The sequence below is a fragment of the Ammodytes marinus genome, assembly GCF_949987685.1.
Source record: "Ammodytes marinus genome assembly, chromosome: 1".
Taxonomy (NCBI): Eukaryota; Metazoa; Chordata; class Actinopteri; order Uranoscopiformes; family Ammodytidae; genus Ammodytes; species Ammodytes marinus.
Genome location: NC_137230.1, coordinates 20,377,184 through 20,394,241, shown reverse-complemented (window position 1 = coordinate 20,394,241; position 17,058 = coordinate 20,377,184). Strand labels below are relative to the sequence as shown.

Sequence of the window (17,058 nt, the reverse complement as noted above, 5' to 3'; positions counted from 1 at the left end):
TTTCATGGGTTCTGTAAAGGCTGGTATTTTTGGTTTCGAGAAGCTACTGAAGAACAAGTAATATATAAACCTGACTAATGTTACTTGGTTGAAGTGCAAATCTCAGTGATATCTAAAATTTCTGGGCTTACTTCATGACTAAATATCAAAGTAAGAGATGGGTGAAATGATCCTTAATCTGCATCTTATTGAGTATTCAAATGTTATACAATGATTCCCAACTGCTGGCTATTCATGCACTAGCCTACGTGGATAGAAAGTCTATTCGTCAACAGGTTTTTTTTCCAACACACGTTGCAGACTAGACTTTCAAATACGGGTGTACACGTGTGCGTCTGTGTGCGCTCATATCATAAGACCTGTTGCCAGGATACTACCTAAGCCTAATAAGCAAATTAATTAATAGTGATTTACACTCCCTTGCTGCATAAAAGCAGAATCAGTTTACAGTTGTACAGGTACTTTGTCATGAACAAAAAAATATCAATCTGTACTATAAATCATGTATAAAATGATGTGTCCATGCAACCAGAGGGTACTGAGATGTTTCACAGGACAAATTCAAACATTGACCTCCTGGTTGCTCTAGAAGAAACAAGTATGGAGAAATCATCCCCGAAGAAGATACGTTTATTTCACAAATTGTCGAGGTAATTCATCACTAGTAAAAGCAGAACAAGGTATAAAGACACCTGACCAACCTATAGAAGAACAGATTGGGATAGTTCACTCTTTCAGCTTTACTCCAATGGGGACCTTTGCAGTCCCTTCACACACACACACACACACTTTGGCTTAGATAACTATTGGGGTCTTTACATATAGACTTAAATGTATTCCTGGAGACTTAACCATAACGCTAACAAGTACTTGCCTAACTCTCTTACCTTAACCACTGACCCATTTGTATTTATTTGACAGGGGCAGTCCATATTAATAAACAGTTTTGTAAATATACCAGATTTATACAGAAGGCTAGTTTCCACCAGCAGTCCCTGGCCAGATGTAACAATGGCTCTCTAAAAAAGCCATGAATCCACCTTTTACCAATAGGGTCACCGCTTTTGTCCCCAAAGGCACAAGCCCTACCCAATCAACTGGTCTTAGGAGTAGTGTGTGTCCCCAAAAGTGACATAAGACAGAAACACATTAACAAACAAAGACATTGAGAGCCTTCCAGGACACAAAACCACCATACTAAACGCATTGGACCCCTATGTTTAAACACACACACACACACACACACACACACACACACACAGACACACACACACACACACACACACACACACACACACACACACACACACACACACACACACACACACACGCACACTTAAGTGCAGATTTAGCAGACGTGTGGTTCTGAAAAGGTGGCAGAGAGAGCAATCTCATGAAAGAACACCAAGCATACCATCTTAAGCCGTCTTTGTTATGGCACAGTGTGGAGATGTGGGATGTTGGAGTGTTAACTTTTAGAGAGACTGTACACAAAATATGCATGCATCTTCTACCACACAACAGGGAGAGCACACACACACACACACACACACACACACACACACACACACACACACACACACACACACACACACACACACACACACACAGTAAATCCTCTATTTGAGTAAGCCTACAAGAGCAGGGAAATGATGCCTGCAATAACTCCTGACATATTCACATAATTTCGAGTGCGGTTATTCTCAGCGACGGCAGAATAAGAGGCGGTTTGTGTGTGTGTGTGTGTGTGTGTGTGTGTGTGTGTGTGTTTTTGGACACTTGGATCAGTTCCGAGTTTAATTCGTGGAGACTGAACGCGAGGTGAACAGTAATTTGTTCTGCATGTCAGCTGCTGACAGCTGCGACAGCCCCTTTGGCTCACTCACTCACGTAGCCTCATCTATTGGCCAAACCCAGCAGGGCCGGGCGTGATTCATCTCGGACAGGTAAACCCTCCATGCCTCATGCAGCCTGTGGCCGAGGAGTCCGCAGCAATCACCGTTGGACCTATGCGTCATCTTTTGTCACCAAATTAACATCTCCAGGGAAGTGACTGCGGCTAGTCGCTTGTACACTGAGCTAAGAGAATTACAGCGTGTGGAGTGTAGAGATGATAACTAGATGTGGTTTTGGCATGAGAAAGAGAACGATGTGTGTAGGTTTGGGCAACTGTGTGTGTGTGTGTGTGTGTGTGTGTGTGTGTGTGTGTGTGTGTGTGTGTGTGTGTGTGTGTGTGTGTGTGTGTGTGTGTGTGTGGAGTTACATTTCATGTGCTATGGACCAAAAGTGTCCTTTTGGAGTCTCCAGCTGGTATTTTAGGAAACGGCTAGACATTCCCTTGGAAAAAACAGTGTAAAAAATTAATTTTCAATGGGTTATTGATCAAATTTGAACTGTGATTATGAAAAGCTTCAGGCAGTTGGACACTTGTTTTGTTTTAAAAATTTAAAAACAAATTGACTCTGCTTTTGTCCAACATCTAGATTTTGGGGCTTTGCAGATATGCAAATTTACGCATCATTAGTAAGATATTGATGATTTTTCATATTTATTCAAGCTTTTTGGAAAATACTGTAATACAAAAAGTTGTTGTTTTAATGTCAGTAATCAACTTGCAAAGTTTCATAATGATATCTATAAGTTTAAAAAATTCCCTATTAGCCCATCCCCATTCACTTAAACAGTGGTTCTGATTTGCTCTATGTCGGCCCCCTGTAGCTTTCCAGCAGCTAGTTGACCAGGTTGTCCACCCAGGTTGGGATCCTGGAAGGTCCTGGATATCATTTCTGGTGAACAACCTTTTACAACGCTCCATGTCTGTTTTTCCAAAAAAAGGGGTTTTGCCCCCTAGGTATAACCCAAATAAGATCTCTACTTCCACACATTCTGGCCCACAACCACAAAGACTATTAACTGCTTACGCACACATTGAGCAGGAGAGAAATAACTATTTTCCTCTGCCAAATTTAGGAAGAGATCGGCTTTACAGCTTCTTAAAAGCTACACAGGGTAAATAAACTGGCCTTATGAGCCTAAATTACAGAGCAGAGCTGCAAAGAGCCTCTCGTCCCACCTAACTGAGGCGCTTTTAATTTGTTGATTTATCCTAGTTTTACACAGCCAGACCAAACAAGATTTACCCGGATTCCAACTTGAATGCACTTTGCAGTAACCACAGGTGCTGTATTTTCTGCTACTTGACATTTTAGACCAAATGCAAAACCTGACTCCAGGTTAAAATGCCTCGACTCTTATTTAACAGTGTCGTTTTCTTTACAGTTTAAAGCTCTTAACCTTAGAAAGAGTGACTTTTACTGTCTGAGTGCTCTCCAGATGGAGAGCTGGTCTCAATGACATTTTCTAGGTTTTGACACCACAGTGGCCAATGGTAGCTATTTGTTTACAGCAGGTGACTAAGACTAAGTTGCTGCACTAATCCTCTGCTCATTAGAACATCTCATGAAAGTCAAACACAGTTTAAAGACTGAACATTTAACCAGATGTCAAAGTCTAAGATTAACACTCAGTTATGTTACCATTATTTATAGAAACAGGCAGATTTAATGTTCTCCCCGAAGTAAAGGGCTTTGTTTGTTAAGTGATTTAGGAGAGATTAAAGATGAAGACTATTTCACAGTTTATTGCTCATTATATGAACATTTATGGGCTACCATCTGCCCATCTCTGCATGATGATTATGATAAAAACTAATAATGTAAAAGTAATGTGCTTGTCTCCTACTGCTGTACGTTTGGTGTTTTATGACTGACAGATCATGTGGCCCGGGGCTTGTTTGTGCACACTGACACATTGAAGAATATAACCAACAAAATATTGCGCAGAGATAACAGGAGGTATAGGAGCAGCACAGCAGGCTGACAGACAGACCGGAAACAAAGTCTGTCAAATCAGCTTGACGCGCTGATCAAGAATGTGCATTGACCTTTGCCCTTTGACCCCTGTGGTTACCTACTTTTCCCCTGTAACTATACACTCCCACAGATAAAGACACTAACAAATGTCTTCTCTGTGTGTGTGTGTGTGTGTGTGTGTGTGTGTGTGTGTCACACACACACACACACACACACACACACACACACACACACACACACACACACACACACACACACACACACACACACACACACACACACACACACACACGGCCCTTGTGCCACAGACCTCCCCTCACCCCTGCCCACTACCTCTATAATTAATGGACTCCGGCAAGAAAATCGGGGGAAGTGTGCATTCATAAATATTTACAGAAACCACCATGAACATTTCAAATGAAGAAAAAACACAACATCTCAGCGACAATTATGACAAACATGTCCCCCTGCGCACACACAGGAAGGAGCACAGTGTAGTACTTTAAATATCATCCTCGTTGACACACTGTGTGTGTGTGTGTGTGTGTGTGTGTGTGTGTGTGTGTGTGTGTGTGTGTGTGTGTGTGTGTGTGTGTTGTATCACAGATTACCATGGAGGCTCTGCATCCTCACAACTAATTGCCTATTGGCTCTGTCCTCCAAAACTAACCTACTTTCTTATTATTATGCCAATGGCAGCCAATTAGTCTAGTTCTCTACCTGGTACTAAAAACAAGGTCTCTTTTGAAAAAAAAATCATTAAGTAGGCCTAGAGTTACAATTTCTCTTAAATACCGAGTCCATTACAGTGACCATATCAATATATTTATAATCCCTATAGCTTCAGCCATGATAGGTGATACATACTGTATTAGGCTGCTGTCTGTATATGGATGATAAATGATGTAAAAAAAAAAAAAAAATCCATCACGTTGCAATGCTACTACTAGTTTCTCAATGACTTCATGCTTTCAGGACCAAGCTATTACACCGTTCATTGCACCAGACACAAGCAAGCAGAATCGTAATAACTGTTGTACTCACAGAGAAACCTGCCCAGAAGGGACAGGAGTGGCGGACTCTGGGTGACGTGGTGAGAGCCAGAGCCGCGAAGCTGACGGCCAGGATGAGACCCCCCAGCACCATCTGAGAGACTCCCAGCGCCAGCATGATCCGAGTCCGAGTCCGGTACTCCCTCAGTCGGGAAAGGCTGCGGGACAGCGACGCCGGGCTTAGGGACCCCGGGCCGCCCATGCCGCTACCGCCGCGGGACATCAGCGCGTTCACCGGCATTGTCACTGAAGAAGGCTATAGGCTATGAGCGACCAACAAGCACACAGTAGAAGCGGCAATTAAAGTAAAATATAACATCAACAAAACAGCACTGTGTGGTTATGTTTCAGCCTGCAGCGCGAAGGGGAGAAGTGGTGCAAATCCAGTTCAGTTTCCGATGTGGATGGTTTCCATCAGTTAAGAAGATGCTCGGAGGAGTCGCTCCAATTAGCTATAAAGATGCGCAGCGATGGATGCGAGAAAGGAGAAAGGTGAGAAAAGAGCGGAAAGGACGAGGCACCAGCTGTTCACCGTTTAACAAACAGATTAGTAAATAGGAATATATTCAGATTAAGCCTCTAGATGGTTCTGCGACTGCTAAGGGGTAAAGAGCCCGTTCCTCAAAAGTCCAATCGCGAAAAAGGCAAAAGAAAAAAAAAAAAAAACGCATCATCCTCCTGTCACCCAGCTTTGCACCATTGTCATGCTGCCATGCTCGCCTCTGCGTGCTCTCTCCAACAACTCAGAGGGAGAGATGTGAAAACCTGGAAAATACGAGTGTAAAAAAAGAAAAGAAAAAAATGCTGCACTCCTTGTAGATGAAACGTTTAAATGGTTAACATCTCGCTTTTTGGTCAGTGAATATCCGCAGTTGTGAAAGAGCAGCGTCTCCCTTCTCCTTATTCTGTCAGGCACCAGCAGCCAAGGAGTTTTTTTTTTCACAGACGACAGCAGATCTCACGGCCAGCAGCAGGACAGGAGATGCACACTGCGTATTGGAGATGTGCCACTCTGCGCGTTACATGCATGGCGGCGAGCTGCGCGGAACCTGTTTTACTACGAGAGTGAAGGAGAGGGGAGAGGAGGGTGTGCGCGCGTTACTATCAGACATACAGCAAAGAAAAGCAGAGAAAAGCCTGCACGTGATTCGGTGGAAACGTGGTGGGGGTCTGATCTCTATAGGCGCAAATAATATAGGTTTATTTTTTTTTTGTAGACAAGAGCGGCCTATTATATGTGGGATGTTTTGAGTTGCATAAAAAAAGATGCAGCTGAACTTTCATCATGATAAGGATTTTTAGCGGACTACAAATGTCAGTTTTATGTTCAGGTGGGTTTACGTGTCTCCTCTGTTCTTTGTCATGTAAAGGCGACATGTCCTGGCAGGTAGGAAAGTTCTGCGACACACCTGGAGGGGGTCTAACAAATTAGACTGGCTGCACATAATGGAATAATTAGTGATCATTAGAACATGTTCTGACAGCATTGGGTTAGTCTGTCTAGGACAGTGTTCCCCCAACCCGTTTGGTTTGTTATCCCCTTTAATCATCACTGGTTGTTTGTGGACATCAATGAAGAGCAGGAGCTTCATTTAAAGCAGGGGTTCTCAAACTTTTGATAGCTGAGGGCCAATTTAGGAACCCAACATTGGACCGAGGGCCGCCGAAGGAAAAAAATATATAAAACTGAAATAATTTCAATGGCCAGCGTCTTTGCGTCTTTACAGTTTACATGTATTGGTCAGCATCCAATACTGTGTAATAAACACATTTAAAGTAATAAATGAAGGGCTAGTTCTCATTTCAACATTGGGGAACACACATTAAAAGTAGGGGTCTGGGGGTTGTCCCCCAGAAAAATTTGAGGTTCGAACACTTCATTTTGGTTAATTTTTATGCAGTAATTTGTGTCTTCTGTATTTATTTATGGTGGAAATGTTAAGGAAAAGACAACTCGCTCCCATTGACACACATCTAATGGAATATAAATCAAGGCACTGAGGCATTCTGTATTGCATTCAAATATTTATTCTACTTTATTGTTCAAAACTTTCTACACATTGAAAACGTATCACCTTTTGGAGTGTTTTTTTGTAGGACTCACTACTCATGATGCAGCAGCAGTGTTAACTATTATGACACTATACATTGGAAATAAACAGGGTGGGCTATCAGCAGTCAACTAGGCAGATAGTTCCATGGCTATCAGCAGCTAGCTAACGTTAGTTTGTTAGCTAAACTTTAGGCAAAAGAGTTAGAAACCAGATAATGTTAGCATCCATCCTTAGACACTTGACCTAATCTAATTCACCTTGAATGTGAGAAAGTGCATCGTATTGGGCTTGACAAGCTCACTATCTAACAACTTACATTGGGACCACTACACTGCCTGCTGCACTGCGGGAGGCTGACCAGCCGTCTGCAACGAGAGGCAGAGGCCAGCCGAACTTCGCAAGTTTAATAAGTGGGGAATGAATACAAACAATTAGGAGGGATATTTAAGTGTTTCGACCCCTGTACTGTTTTTACTGTTACGGGGGACGCATCCCCTCCGTGCGTTCCAATAAAAAAAAAAAAATAATAAAAAATATGATAATTTTTTTTTTTTTTTTAATAATTCATAATTCAATGCGGGCCGGGGCCGCACTTTGAGAACCACTGATGTAAAGGCTCGATAAGGTATGCAGTATTTCCCAACATAATAGTTAAACAGTAAAGGGTAAATTAAACAGATTGTAATACTCATTTTAATCATCTGTGAACCCTCAGAGTTTATCTTCGAACCTCTGAGCTTGAGGTAAGGTGATTGTCTCAGTCATAATTTAAAAAATAAAAGCCCTTACTTTCCCAAATAGGCATTGAATGGTCACCAGAGCCGGCCCGAGGCATAAGCGAACTAAGCGGCCGCTTAGGGCCCCCGACTGCCTGGGGGGCCCCCTAAAAAAAAAAAAAAAAAAAATGTTTTTTTTTTTTTTTTTTTAGTTTGTGTGTTTGATATTAACATCATATTATGCAAATGTGAGTTATCATACAAAAAAAGGAATAAAATGTTTTGGTCTAGATAATTAATAGCCTAAAAATGTAATCAGTTCATCTGGGAGGAAATCCGTTATTATGTGATTATGTCACGTTCACATCCATGCACAGTGTGTATTGAGTTTATTTAAAAACAATTGGAAATGGGGCTGCCCTCAGTTGCCCATGCACTGTGTATAGTCTATAGCCTATTTCAGCTTGTCTGTGGAAAAAAAGATACAGTAGCTGGACAACATAGTTCTTCTGCTTCATTCCTCACACTGCATTTAAATGCATTCATTATATTACAGAGAAATATGTCCCGTAAAAGAAAAAGAGCTCCAAGCCCAACCCAGAGGACCCTCCATAATATTTTATTTTATATTAATATTTTTATGGAAAATCCATGTGTCCTTCTTCAATAGCTTCTAATTCATCTGACCCAGTGTCTCCAAATTATTTGTTCACACAAAATTTCTCAGATTTAGCCTCTTAATTTTCCTCTCAAAGTGCACCAGATTCATGCATTTCACTTTAAAAAGGTTAAAAAAATCTCCCGGGGGGGCATACCCCCGGACCCCCCTAGGAGGGTCTGAATCTCGGCTGTCTAATATTTTCGCACAGCCGCACAGTGGAGGCACTAGCGGAAAACACTGGGTGTGTGAATGTTATTTAACACAGATCTATAGTTTCAGCAGCGCTAACATTGGAGAGGGGCCCCCTAATCATATTTCGCTTAGGGCCCCCTGAAGGCTTGGGCCGGCTCTGATGGTCACTTACCTCTTTAAGAAAAAAACATTTTTAGAGGAATACTTTATTGGCTTATTAGACAGTATAAAAGCAAAAGTTAAAGTCCTGAAGGTCAATAAAAAGATTATACTTTTGCATCATCAAAGTGTTTCTAACATCACGCAGACCAATAGCTATGTGATGGGAATAAAGTTCATAAGAGAAAAATCGTAAGTATTAAGATGATTTCCCTGTTGACCGTCAGTCATTAAAATTGAGTATCTCTGACCTTCTTCATCAGACTCGTTCAGAGCTCAACTGCGCCACCTACCTGTAAAACTTGAACAGATATAGAGCCGATCATGGCGCTCCACCTGTGAAAGCTCTTCAAAAGTGAGAACATCGATTGAGTATTTTAAGAAAATAAAATGACAAACTCAAAGTCAATAAAGCATTATCAGCCACATAAAACACAGCTCACTTTGTAAGAAAAAAAAATTCCATAGAGACACACTTTACTTTAAAAATGATTTTATTTATTAATACAGTGGTATACTTAAAATTGTGTTGCAGAAGAGAGAAGAAAAAAAAGTCAGCCACACGTGAAGAGCTAATATCCAATTAAAGCCGTGTTATGTCTAAAAATAAAAATTGGTACTGGTGTGCCATACATACTATATTGTCTATTAGTACAAAAATACATTTAAGGGCACACAATACAGCATCCAGTATCACAAATAAGTGAGGGGGACACTTTGAGAGCACACCCTTTTCAAAAACATGTTTTAAATGCATTTTAGCCCAAGCACATTCCTGATCCTGGAGCCATGTGTTTGTGTTTGACTGTAACATGGTGTGAATATATTGTTAGAAAAGGTACAATGTATTATTGTTAGGTTACAAGTTCCAAAGGCTCGAGGGCTTAACCAGAATACAAAGATCACCGCATTCAATTTTCTTCCACTTTTTTAAAACATGTTTTTTCTAAGTTTTATACAAAAAAGAAAGACATACAAAAAGGTAATTTACAAACAAAAGAAACAAGGCAATATGCTAGCTTTATTTACAGCTGCTTCTTTTACGTTGTTTTTCTTTTATTATTATGTAATGCATAGCAGATAGAAGAGCATACCTTTTGTTATACTTTATCAACTGTTATTGTGTGCTAAACCCAAGTTCATTTATACAGTGGGTTCACAAAATAATGGCAAAACAAATGACATTATACCATGATTTTTTTCATAAGTTATTTTTCTTTCTTAATGAAAAGTGAATAATCTGCAGATAAGGCATCACTGCTTATTTGTGTGTGAGTGCAAGAGTGCACAGAGAGAGAAAAGAAGAAGAAGAGCAGGGAGAGAGAAAGAGAAATAGAGAGAAAGAGAGAGCAAGAGAGAGAGCAAGAGATGGGAGGAAGGAACTGATGAGGCTACTGGACCTGAGTAAAAAACATGCATAGATCTCCCTCAGGCTGGAAGGAGGGATGTGGTACGCTACAAGTTATTACTGCAGGAAGAAAAGGAAGAATTAAAAAGGAAGAACGTCTTTGAAAAGTGTGCTGCTTGGGTTCATATCCAGCTGGTGTTTTGCAAACTCCTTCAATAAACAAATACCTGCAAACCAGTTCAATCTTACTTCACGTCCGTCTCAAACCTTCATTAAAGTTCCCTCCATGTGGAAACAACGTGGACAAACATACATACATACATCTTCTTAATTGAGTCACCTGAACTGGAAAAAACAAGATCTTGACTGGTGGTCCAATTCATTAGTAAAATCTTCTCTATACTACTATATATACTGTATGCATATATAGCATAAATACACAGACAGATTTTTTTGAAGCATGCCTCAAAAGCCATCCATTCCATCTAAAGTCATGTAGAGAAATTACATTAAACGTTTGCCTTAACAGTATATAGCGTCAATCCTCAGTGGCATTGGGGCATGCATTATTGGTTTCACACCAAAAACTTCAAAAATGGGGGAAAGAGTTCAAAGGGACAGCCTGTGTTAACATGATCATCAGTGTCTTGCCTTCATCCATGGGTGCAGTAAACAGCACTGAGTGGGTCTTCTTCATACTCCGTTGTGTACGTATGTTTGGAGTGCGTGTGTGTGTGTTTGTATATCCACTTCTTTTCATCTCCCATGGTTCCAAATTCAGTAACATCACACCTTTCTGGTCCGTTCTTTAAAAGTGGTCGATGAGCACAGAAACACAGTTGGCTCCCACCAGGTAGTTGGGGTCTCCGGGGATAGACTTGTTCTGCCAGCTTTTTGGGTCACCTAATGACAGACAGATGGGGAGAGGGGGAGATCAGCAGTTTCTTATGTAAAAGTCAAGCTGCAATGTATTTCATAAGCTTCTTCACAACACAGCTCAACAAATGCATCAATTCCTCTAAATGCAGGACTTGATTGTTTCCATCATCTATGTAAGCCTCGTTAAGTTTTATCACATGGTTTTTTTATGGCCTATATCCAAGCACGGTAACCGTAGAGACAAGTAAAAGCAATTTCATATTTTTATTGAATGTCCGCAGGCCCCTTGTTGACTGCAAATGAAAACCCCATTGACTGTGGGGCTAGAGGGTAACTGCAATTACAAACATATACAGGTCCGTGCCAAGAGGGAAAGTTCCAGTGATCAATCAGAGTAAGCATAGCAGGCTCGGCAGACTTAACTGTACATGTGGCACAATATAAATGCAGCCTCCTGTCAATCTTTAAACTGTCTATCTTGTGCTAAGCTCTTTGTGATGTGGGAGAGAAACATTAAACAATAAGCACAGGGTTACCTTCTGTTCAGGTAGGCAACACTTAAAGGGGGGGGGGGGGAAGTACCACATACATAACAAACTTTTACTTTTTTAAGTGTTAGCCTAAATAGTAGCTTCACATTATTAGACTCATTTCCTTCCATTCTTTTTTGGTTGGCTGGCTGTTGGCGGGTATTATCAATTAACCATGGCAGCTGTGGCTCAGCAGGTTATCACAGGGTGGGTGGTTCCAACCCCAGTAAATCTTGTAGAATACATTTTTCAACTAAAATATATATTTTTTTTGTCCAGCCTCCCGACGGTTTTCCTCCCAAATCGACCCAACTACCAATACCAGCCTTCAAATTCTTCGCTTTAATCATCATGACCCTCACCATCACACTGTATGTCAGTGAGTGAACTTATTTTAGCCTTGTCCCCAATAAAAGCCTTCTTTTTAAAGTCATTAATGTAACACACGATAAACAGACTGGAACAGTTAGAAGAAGAAATAAGGCAGTGTGCCGAAAGTAACCTTTACAGCTATCCTATGGCTGACAGTAGCGATATTTTTTTTTATTATTGATTCATCTGCTAATTATTCTATTGATTAATTTATAATATGTAACACAACAATGATGGAAAGCAGAAAAATCCACATTCAAAAAAGTTCATATCAATCAGATTTGCACCATACATCAATGATCAGTTATCCAAATAGTTGCGTAGTGACAAACTAATTGATCAATCCACTAAATGTTTCAGCTCTTCATGAAATTGCAGCTCGTTCTTCCAAGCTTTTTGAAAAATTGTGTTTTTTAGCAAAATGTCCATTTACTGGAAATAGTTTGTTTCTTTGTGGAAGCTCCTAAAGATTTCCAATAAACTAATAACAAAACCAAATCAAACTAATGGTCAAGCCCTAGACTGTCTATTAGATGAAATACCGTATTACATACGGTATTTCATGTGTATGTCCAACATTTCAATAGTTTTAATGTGATTTTCAAATCAAACTGCATTATACCAGAATTCAGTTCCTATACAGAACCAAACTGTATCACGGTGGATCTGATTTCAGCCTTTAAGTTAACACACTTAGAAGATAACACAGAGCACATAGACGAGCCAATACTATGCTGACAGTTGTTTAGGAGGAGGGAGAAGAGGAAGAAGAAGCAGGGAAGCAAAGTGCGAAGGAAAGCACAGAGGGGGGAGTTGGGCCAGAGAGTGGCCTTGCTTTACAATAAAAGGATTAAAAACGCAGCAACATAATCCTACCCACAATTCAGCAGGACAATGGGGTGAGTTCACATCTCATTCAGCCCTCCAAGTCTCATCCTTAGAATGAGGCTAATTAACAGCTAATCCTGACCACTGCAAAAACTAATACCAGGGTTTTGAAAGCACCAGTGTGAGAAGGACAGTATTAAGAAAAAGGGAAAAAAATAAAGTAGTTACATTCTTCAGTTTTCCAACTACTATATGAGCTAATTGTAATTCTCAAACATTAGCTTGTTTGCCTAGTTGCATGATAGATTAAATGATGACCAACTGAAAGTATTTTTTTTGTAAATTCTGATACGTTTCAATACAATAGAACTAAAATATAAACGTAAATATTGCTCTCACAAACAGTTTTCTGTTTTGTGGTTTTTACTCAGGCTTCTTTTTTTAGGATGGTGACTCTTTACAATATTTTTTTTTTACTGTATCACATCTAAAAAGATATTATAATTTAGTTTTCTGGACTATCAGACCAAAGGTTACTAATGTAGTTTAAATTATCTGAATGGATTCGTTGAGTCATCATTGAGATGTGTGAATGGTTTATCTATCAGTGTACATCTACTCCACCATCTTTTTGCCACCTGAAGGTTCCTTTGAAAAGAGGGAAGCTACATTTAGAGAGCTATATTTTCACATGGTAACAAGATGTGTTTGTGGAACTTTTCATTGTTTTGCAGGAACATGACAGGTAAAATTGGCTATGACAGTATCCCACTTTCCAGACGTTCTATAAAAACTGTTCTTCAGGTCAGGATTTGGGTGGCTATGTGAGAAAAAAATCAAATCAAATCTGTGGAGAGCAGCATGCATTAGAATTCTACTCGATGAAATGAAATTATTGTACAGCCAAGCAATGTGAATGTTAAATTAAAATCAGAGACATGCGTTATGGTGATTTTTAGAGGTGAAAACCAAGAGAGAAAAACTGCAATTTCAGCATGTGAAAATAATGAGGAGAAACTTTGATCTGAACACCAGATTGAAAAAAAACAAAAAAAAAACAGTGATACAGTGAATGTGAAATTGATTGGGTGAGTTTACTAGAGCAAATAATGAAAATGAACCATAATTATGAAAAAAAGACAGGTTTTCTCCCTAGATTGATTCTCAAACATGGTAAAAGTGACCAATTCTTTTTTTGATTTTATTTTTAAAAAGAGAACCAAAACTAGGGGTAAAAACTGATTAAACAGTGACCCACAACCCTCAAATTGTCACACAGCCAGCCCAAACGACCCCGAAGAACAGAGAGCACAGCATACCCGACGAGGAGTCGGAGGATTTTAGAGCAAAAGACCAACCATCAGGGGTCATAGACGCACAGTGAGGTAAGCGCAGCTCCACTGGCTTCAAAAACTTGAGGCCATGAGGTCCACACATCACCAGAGGGCTGAGCAGAGTCTCTCCTGGAAAAACAAAGGACATATGAGGTTATACACTCAAGTCAGGACAATTAAAAGTAACCATTTTGAATCATTGTGTTGTTCCATGCTACAAATGTATACATGAATTTGCAGATAGGTAGAGGAAGGTGAGTAGGTATTAGCTGATTTTGGCAATAAGTGTTCTAGATTACAATTGCTTAGTATGCATTTAAGAAAGAAGTGGCAGATTGCCACAACAGTCTGATCAGGATTTCTATACAATTTGTAACATTTGTATCCCACTGTCCAGTAAATAATTATTTCAACCTGCAATAACTGAAGTTTGGCCACTAGGAGGCAATGGAAACTAGTTTTAACTACAACATAGACATCATCACTTTTTAAGTTGATATGGTGGCCCAAGCAAACAGTTGCTTACTAAGACAACAAGCATTTCTAAATCATGTGGAGTCGTGTAGGTGGCCATCTAGTGAATTTAAGTCAAATGTTCTCCTTTTCTTCCTCTTTTAACCATTTTTGATTCAAATATCTGGCTCTCTAGTTGCTAAATGCTCCACACTGTTTAGCAGCTGGTCTCTAACTTTGTCTGCTGTTTAGTTGGCTGAGCAGGTAGTGTACAGTTGGTTCATCATAGCCTCCTGCTTCTGAAAACCACAATATGAGAACTGAGAGTAAAGTGTGTAAACCATGAAGTGGCAGCTAGAGAGCAAAACATTGGGCTGAAACTCTCTACAGGACTAATGTGAAAATACAAAAACACAAATAATGGACTATTTTAAGCTGTCAACAAAAAGCATCTAAAAATTAAGTTAAGTTACTTTATCAGTAAATGGTTACATTGAAATGTGTCTTTCCGCATATCACCTCTCAAGTTACCACACTTCGGAGAGGGTCATAGCGCAGGGTCAGCCGTAGTACAGCGCCGCTGGGGCAGTTTTGGGTTAAGTGTCTTGCTCAAGGACACAATGGTAGAGATGGTGGGCACTGTATACGTAATACGAGCCACTAACACCCTCCTGTCCGGTGCCGGGGATCAAACCAGCGACCTCATGGTTACTGGTCGGCCACCTTTCCTCTAGGCCATCTTACCACCCCCTAGATGTGAATGACTGAAACCCCTTGACCCCTATGTTACCTTTCTCCTTGTCGAGTGGCGGCAGGATGCTGTTGTCTCTGCAGACCTTGAAGTAGATCTCCTGCTCCACTCCGTCAGGGATGGCCCCCTGTGGGATAATGATGCTGACGCCCGTCTCTATGGAGCTCAGGACGCCACCGTTAGCGTTGAAGATTCCTCGAGCCGTCGCGACCACAGTGTGGCCCTCGTCTTCATCCTCGTCATCATCCAGTGCGCTGGGGCTGGGAGACACGATTAATTTTTACCGTCACACTCTCACGTTATTACAATTACTTACCTTTGATTTTTTTAAATCTCTTAGTCAGCTTGAAGTGGTTACCGTACCTCACAGGGATGGCCTTGGGCACAGCGTTGATGTTGTTGTGCTGGTGTTTGGAGCGGTGGTCCATGGTGCGTGTGAAAGTGTCCAGGCCACTATCATGGTCTGCGTTGTGGGGCTGAGGGCTTATCTGAGTCTTCACTGGGCTGGAGCTCCGGCCCTGTTCCAAACACAGAAAAAAGAGGTTAACTGTTAAATATAGCAATCAATACAAAAATTCTTGATTCCGATAGAAAGATGTGGATTGACTTTCAGTTTCTTAACATTATAAACTATAATATTTTTACGATGTGTATGTGTAAATCAGGCAGTTTTTTCAATCATGTAACGCAGGGGTTTTCAAAGTGTGAGAGAGTGAGCCCCCCCTCAGAGAAAAAATTTCAGCTGAGCCCCCCCTCCAAAAAAAATGTCTAAATCCCTGTATGTTTTGAACGATCTTTTAATTATACTACACATTTTAAACATCTTATTTAATATTTAACACATTTTAAACATCTCTTTTCATATTTTTGAAACATTGTTAACATATTTTTGAAACATTGTTAACATATTTTTGAAACATTGTTAACATATTTGTAACATCTCTGTTCATATTTTACACAAACATCTCTATTCATATTTTAGTTTTTTTTAAACATTCTTTAACATCTTTGTATGTTTTTAAACACATTTTAACATTTTTAAGCATGTTATTGCTATGCTTTTTCAAATACATTTGAACACCTTAATCTGTGTACTGCCAGTTTAGAAAGATTTGTGTTCTGCCGGTTTTTCTAGCAAAATAAACTTGTGTTGCCACCTTTAATGCCAGAGACACGGATTTCTACATTAAAAATCACTATAGATCAGCGCACAGCAGTTACGTTTGTATTAGGCCTACTGTTTCTGCCGTGCTGGAGCGGAGAAGGACCGGAGATGCAGCCGGTTTGAACAGTTAACTAACTGTTCAAACAATAAGAAGTCTTCGGCTTCACAATAAAAGCATTTCACTGGCTTCACATTAATAGCATACACTGGACAAACGTGAGTTGACTTTTATTTTGAAGTAAACAGGTAGCTACGTAACTAGCTGGTAGTGGTAACTGCCGGCACAGCACCTTCACAGCTCTGCAGCGCTGCAGTCACTAAAGGCCGAATTCCACCGGCTGCATCTCCGGTCCTTCTCCGCTCCAGCACGGCAGAAACAGTAGGCCTAATACAATTAAGAGCAGTCAGTGGGTGAGTTTCCACCACCTCCGCTGCACCGTCTCTCTGCTCCGCTGCTGCTCCAGCTCTCCGGTGAAATACGCACTGCTTCTATTTCTGCCGGATGCCGGAGCTCACAGCATCAATTTAGCACAGAACATATCGAGATAGACAGGAACACAGGCGCCGACAAAATAATAAAACCTCCGGTTAATTTTCAAAATAAGACACTCGGTGTTCACTGCAGGTGACATTCTCAAAACAGAGCAGTGGCGGCTCCTGACAATAATCTCAGGGGGGGCAATTGTTGCCAT

General features: G+C 40.5%; 2 protein-coding genes across 7 annotated transcripts in view; both read right to left on the bottom strand.

Annotated features, from left to right (window-relative positions):
• Positions 1 to 5,165, bottom strand: part of fam189a1 (family with sequence similarity 189 member A1) — a gene marked incomplete at both ends in the record, with an annotated part of 78,472 nt that extends 73,307 nt beyond the window's left edge. The window contains one exon of the mRNA XM_080033743.1: positions 4,917 to 5,165. Coding sequence (XP_079889869.1) covers positions 4,917 to 5,165 — 249 coding nt within the window. The remainder of the gene's footprint in view (positions 1 to 4,916) is intronic.
• Positions 5,166 to 9,188: 4,023 nt separating this feature from the next.
• Positions 9,189 to 17,058, bottom strand: part of tjp1a (tight junction protein 1a) — a 67,600-nt gene continuing 59,730 nt past the window's right edge. For 4 of the 6 annotated variants that reach the window (XM_080025680.1, XM_080025683.1, XM_080025681.1 and 1 more), the window contains 4 exons: positions 15,565 to 15,719; positions 15,241 to 15,461; positions 14,022 to 14,126; positions 9,189 to 10,957 (listed from right to left, as the gene is read on the bottom strand). In XM_080025680.1, the coding sequence (XP_079881806.1) occupies positions 10,863 to 10,957; positions 14,022 to 14,126; positions 15,241 to 15,461; positions 15,565 to 15,719 (576 nt within the window). In that variant the 3' untranslated portion in view covers positions 9,189 to 10,862. The remainder of the gene's footprint in view (positions 10,958 to 14,021; positions 14,127 to 15,240; positions 15,462 to 15,564; positions 15,720 to 17,058) is intronic. The other 2 variants (XM_080025682.1, XM_080025685.1) reach the window with 1 other exon arrangement.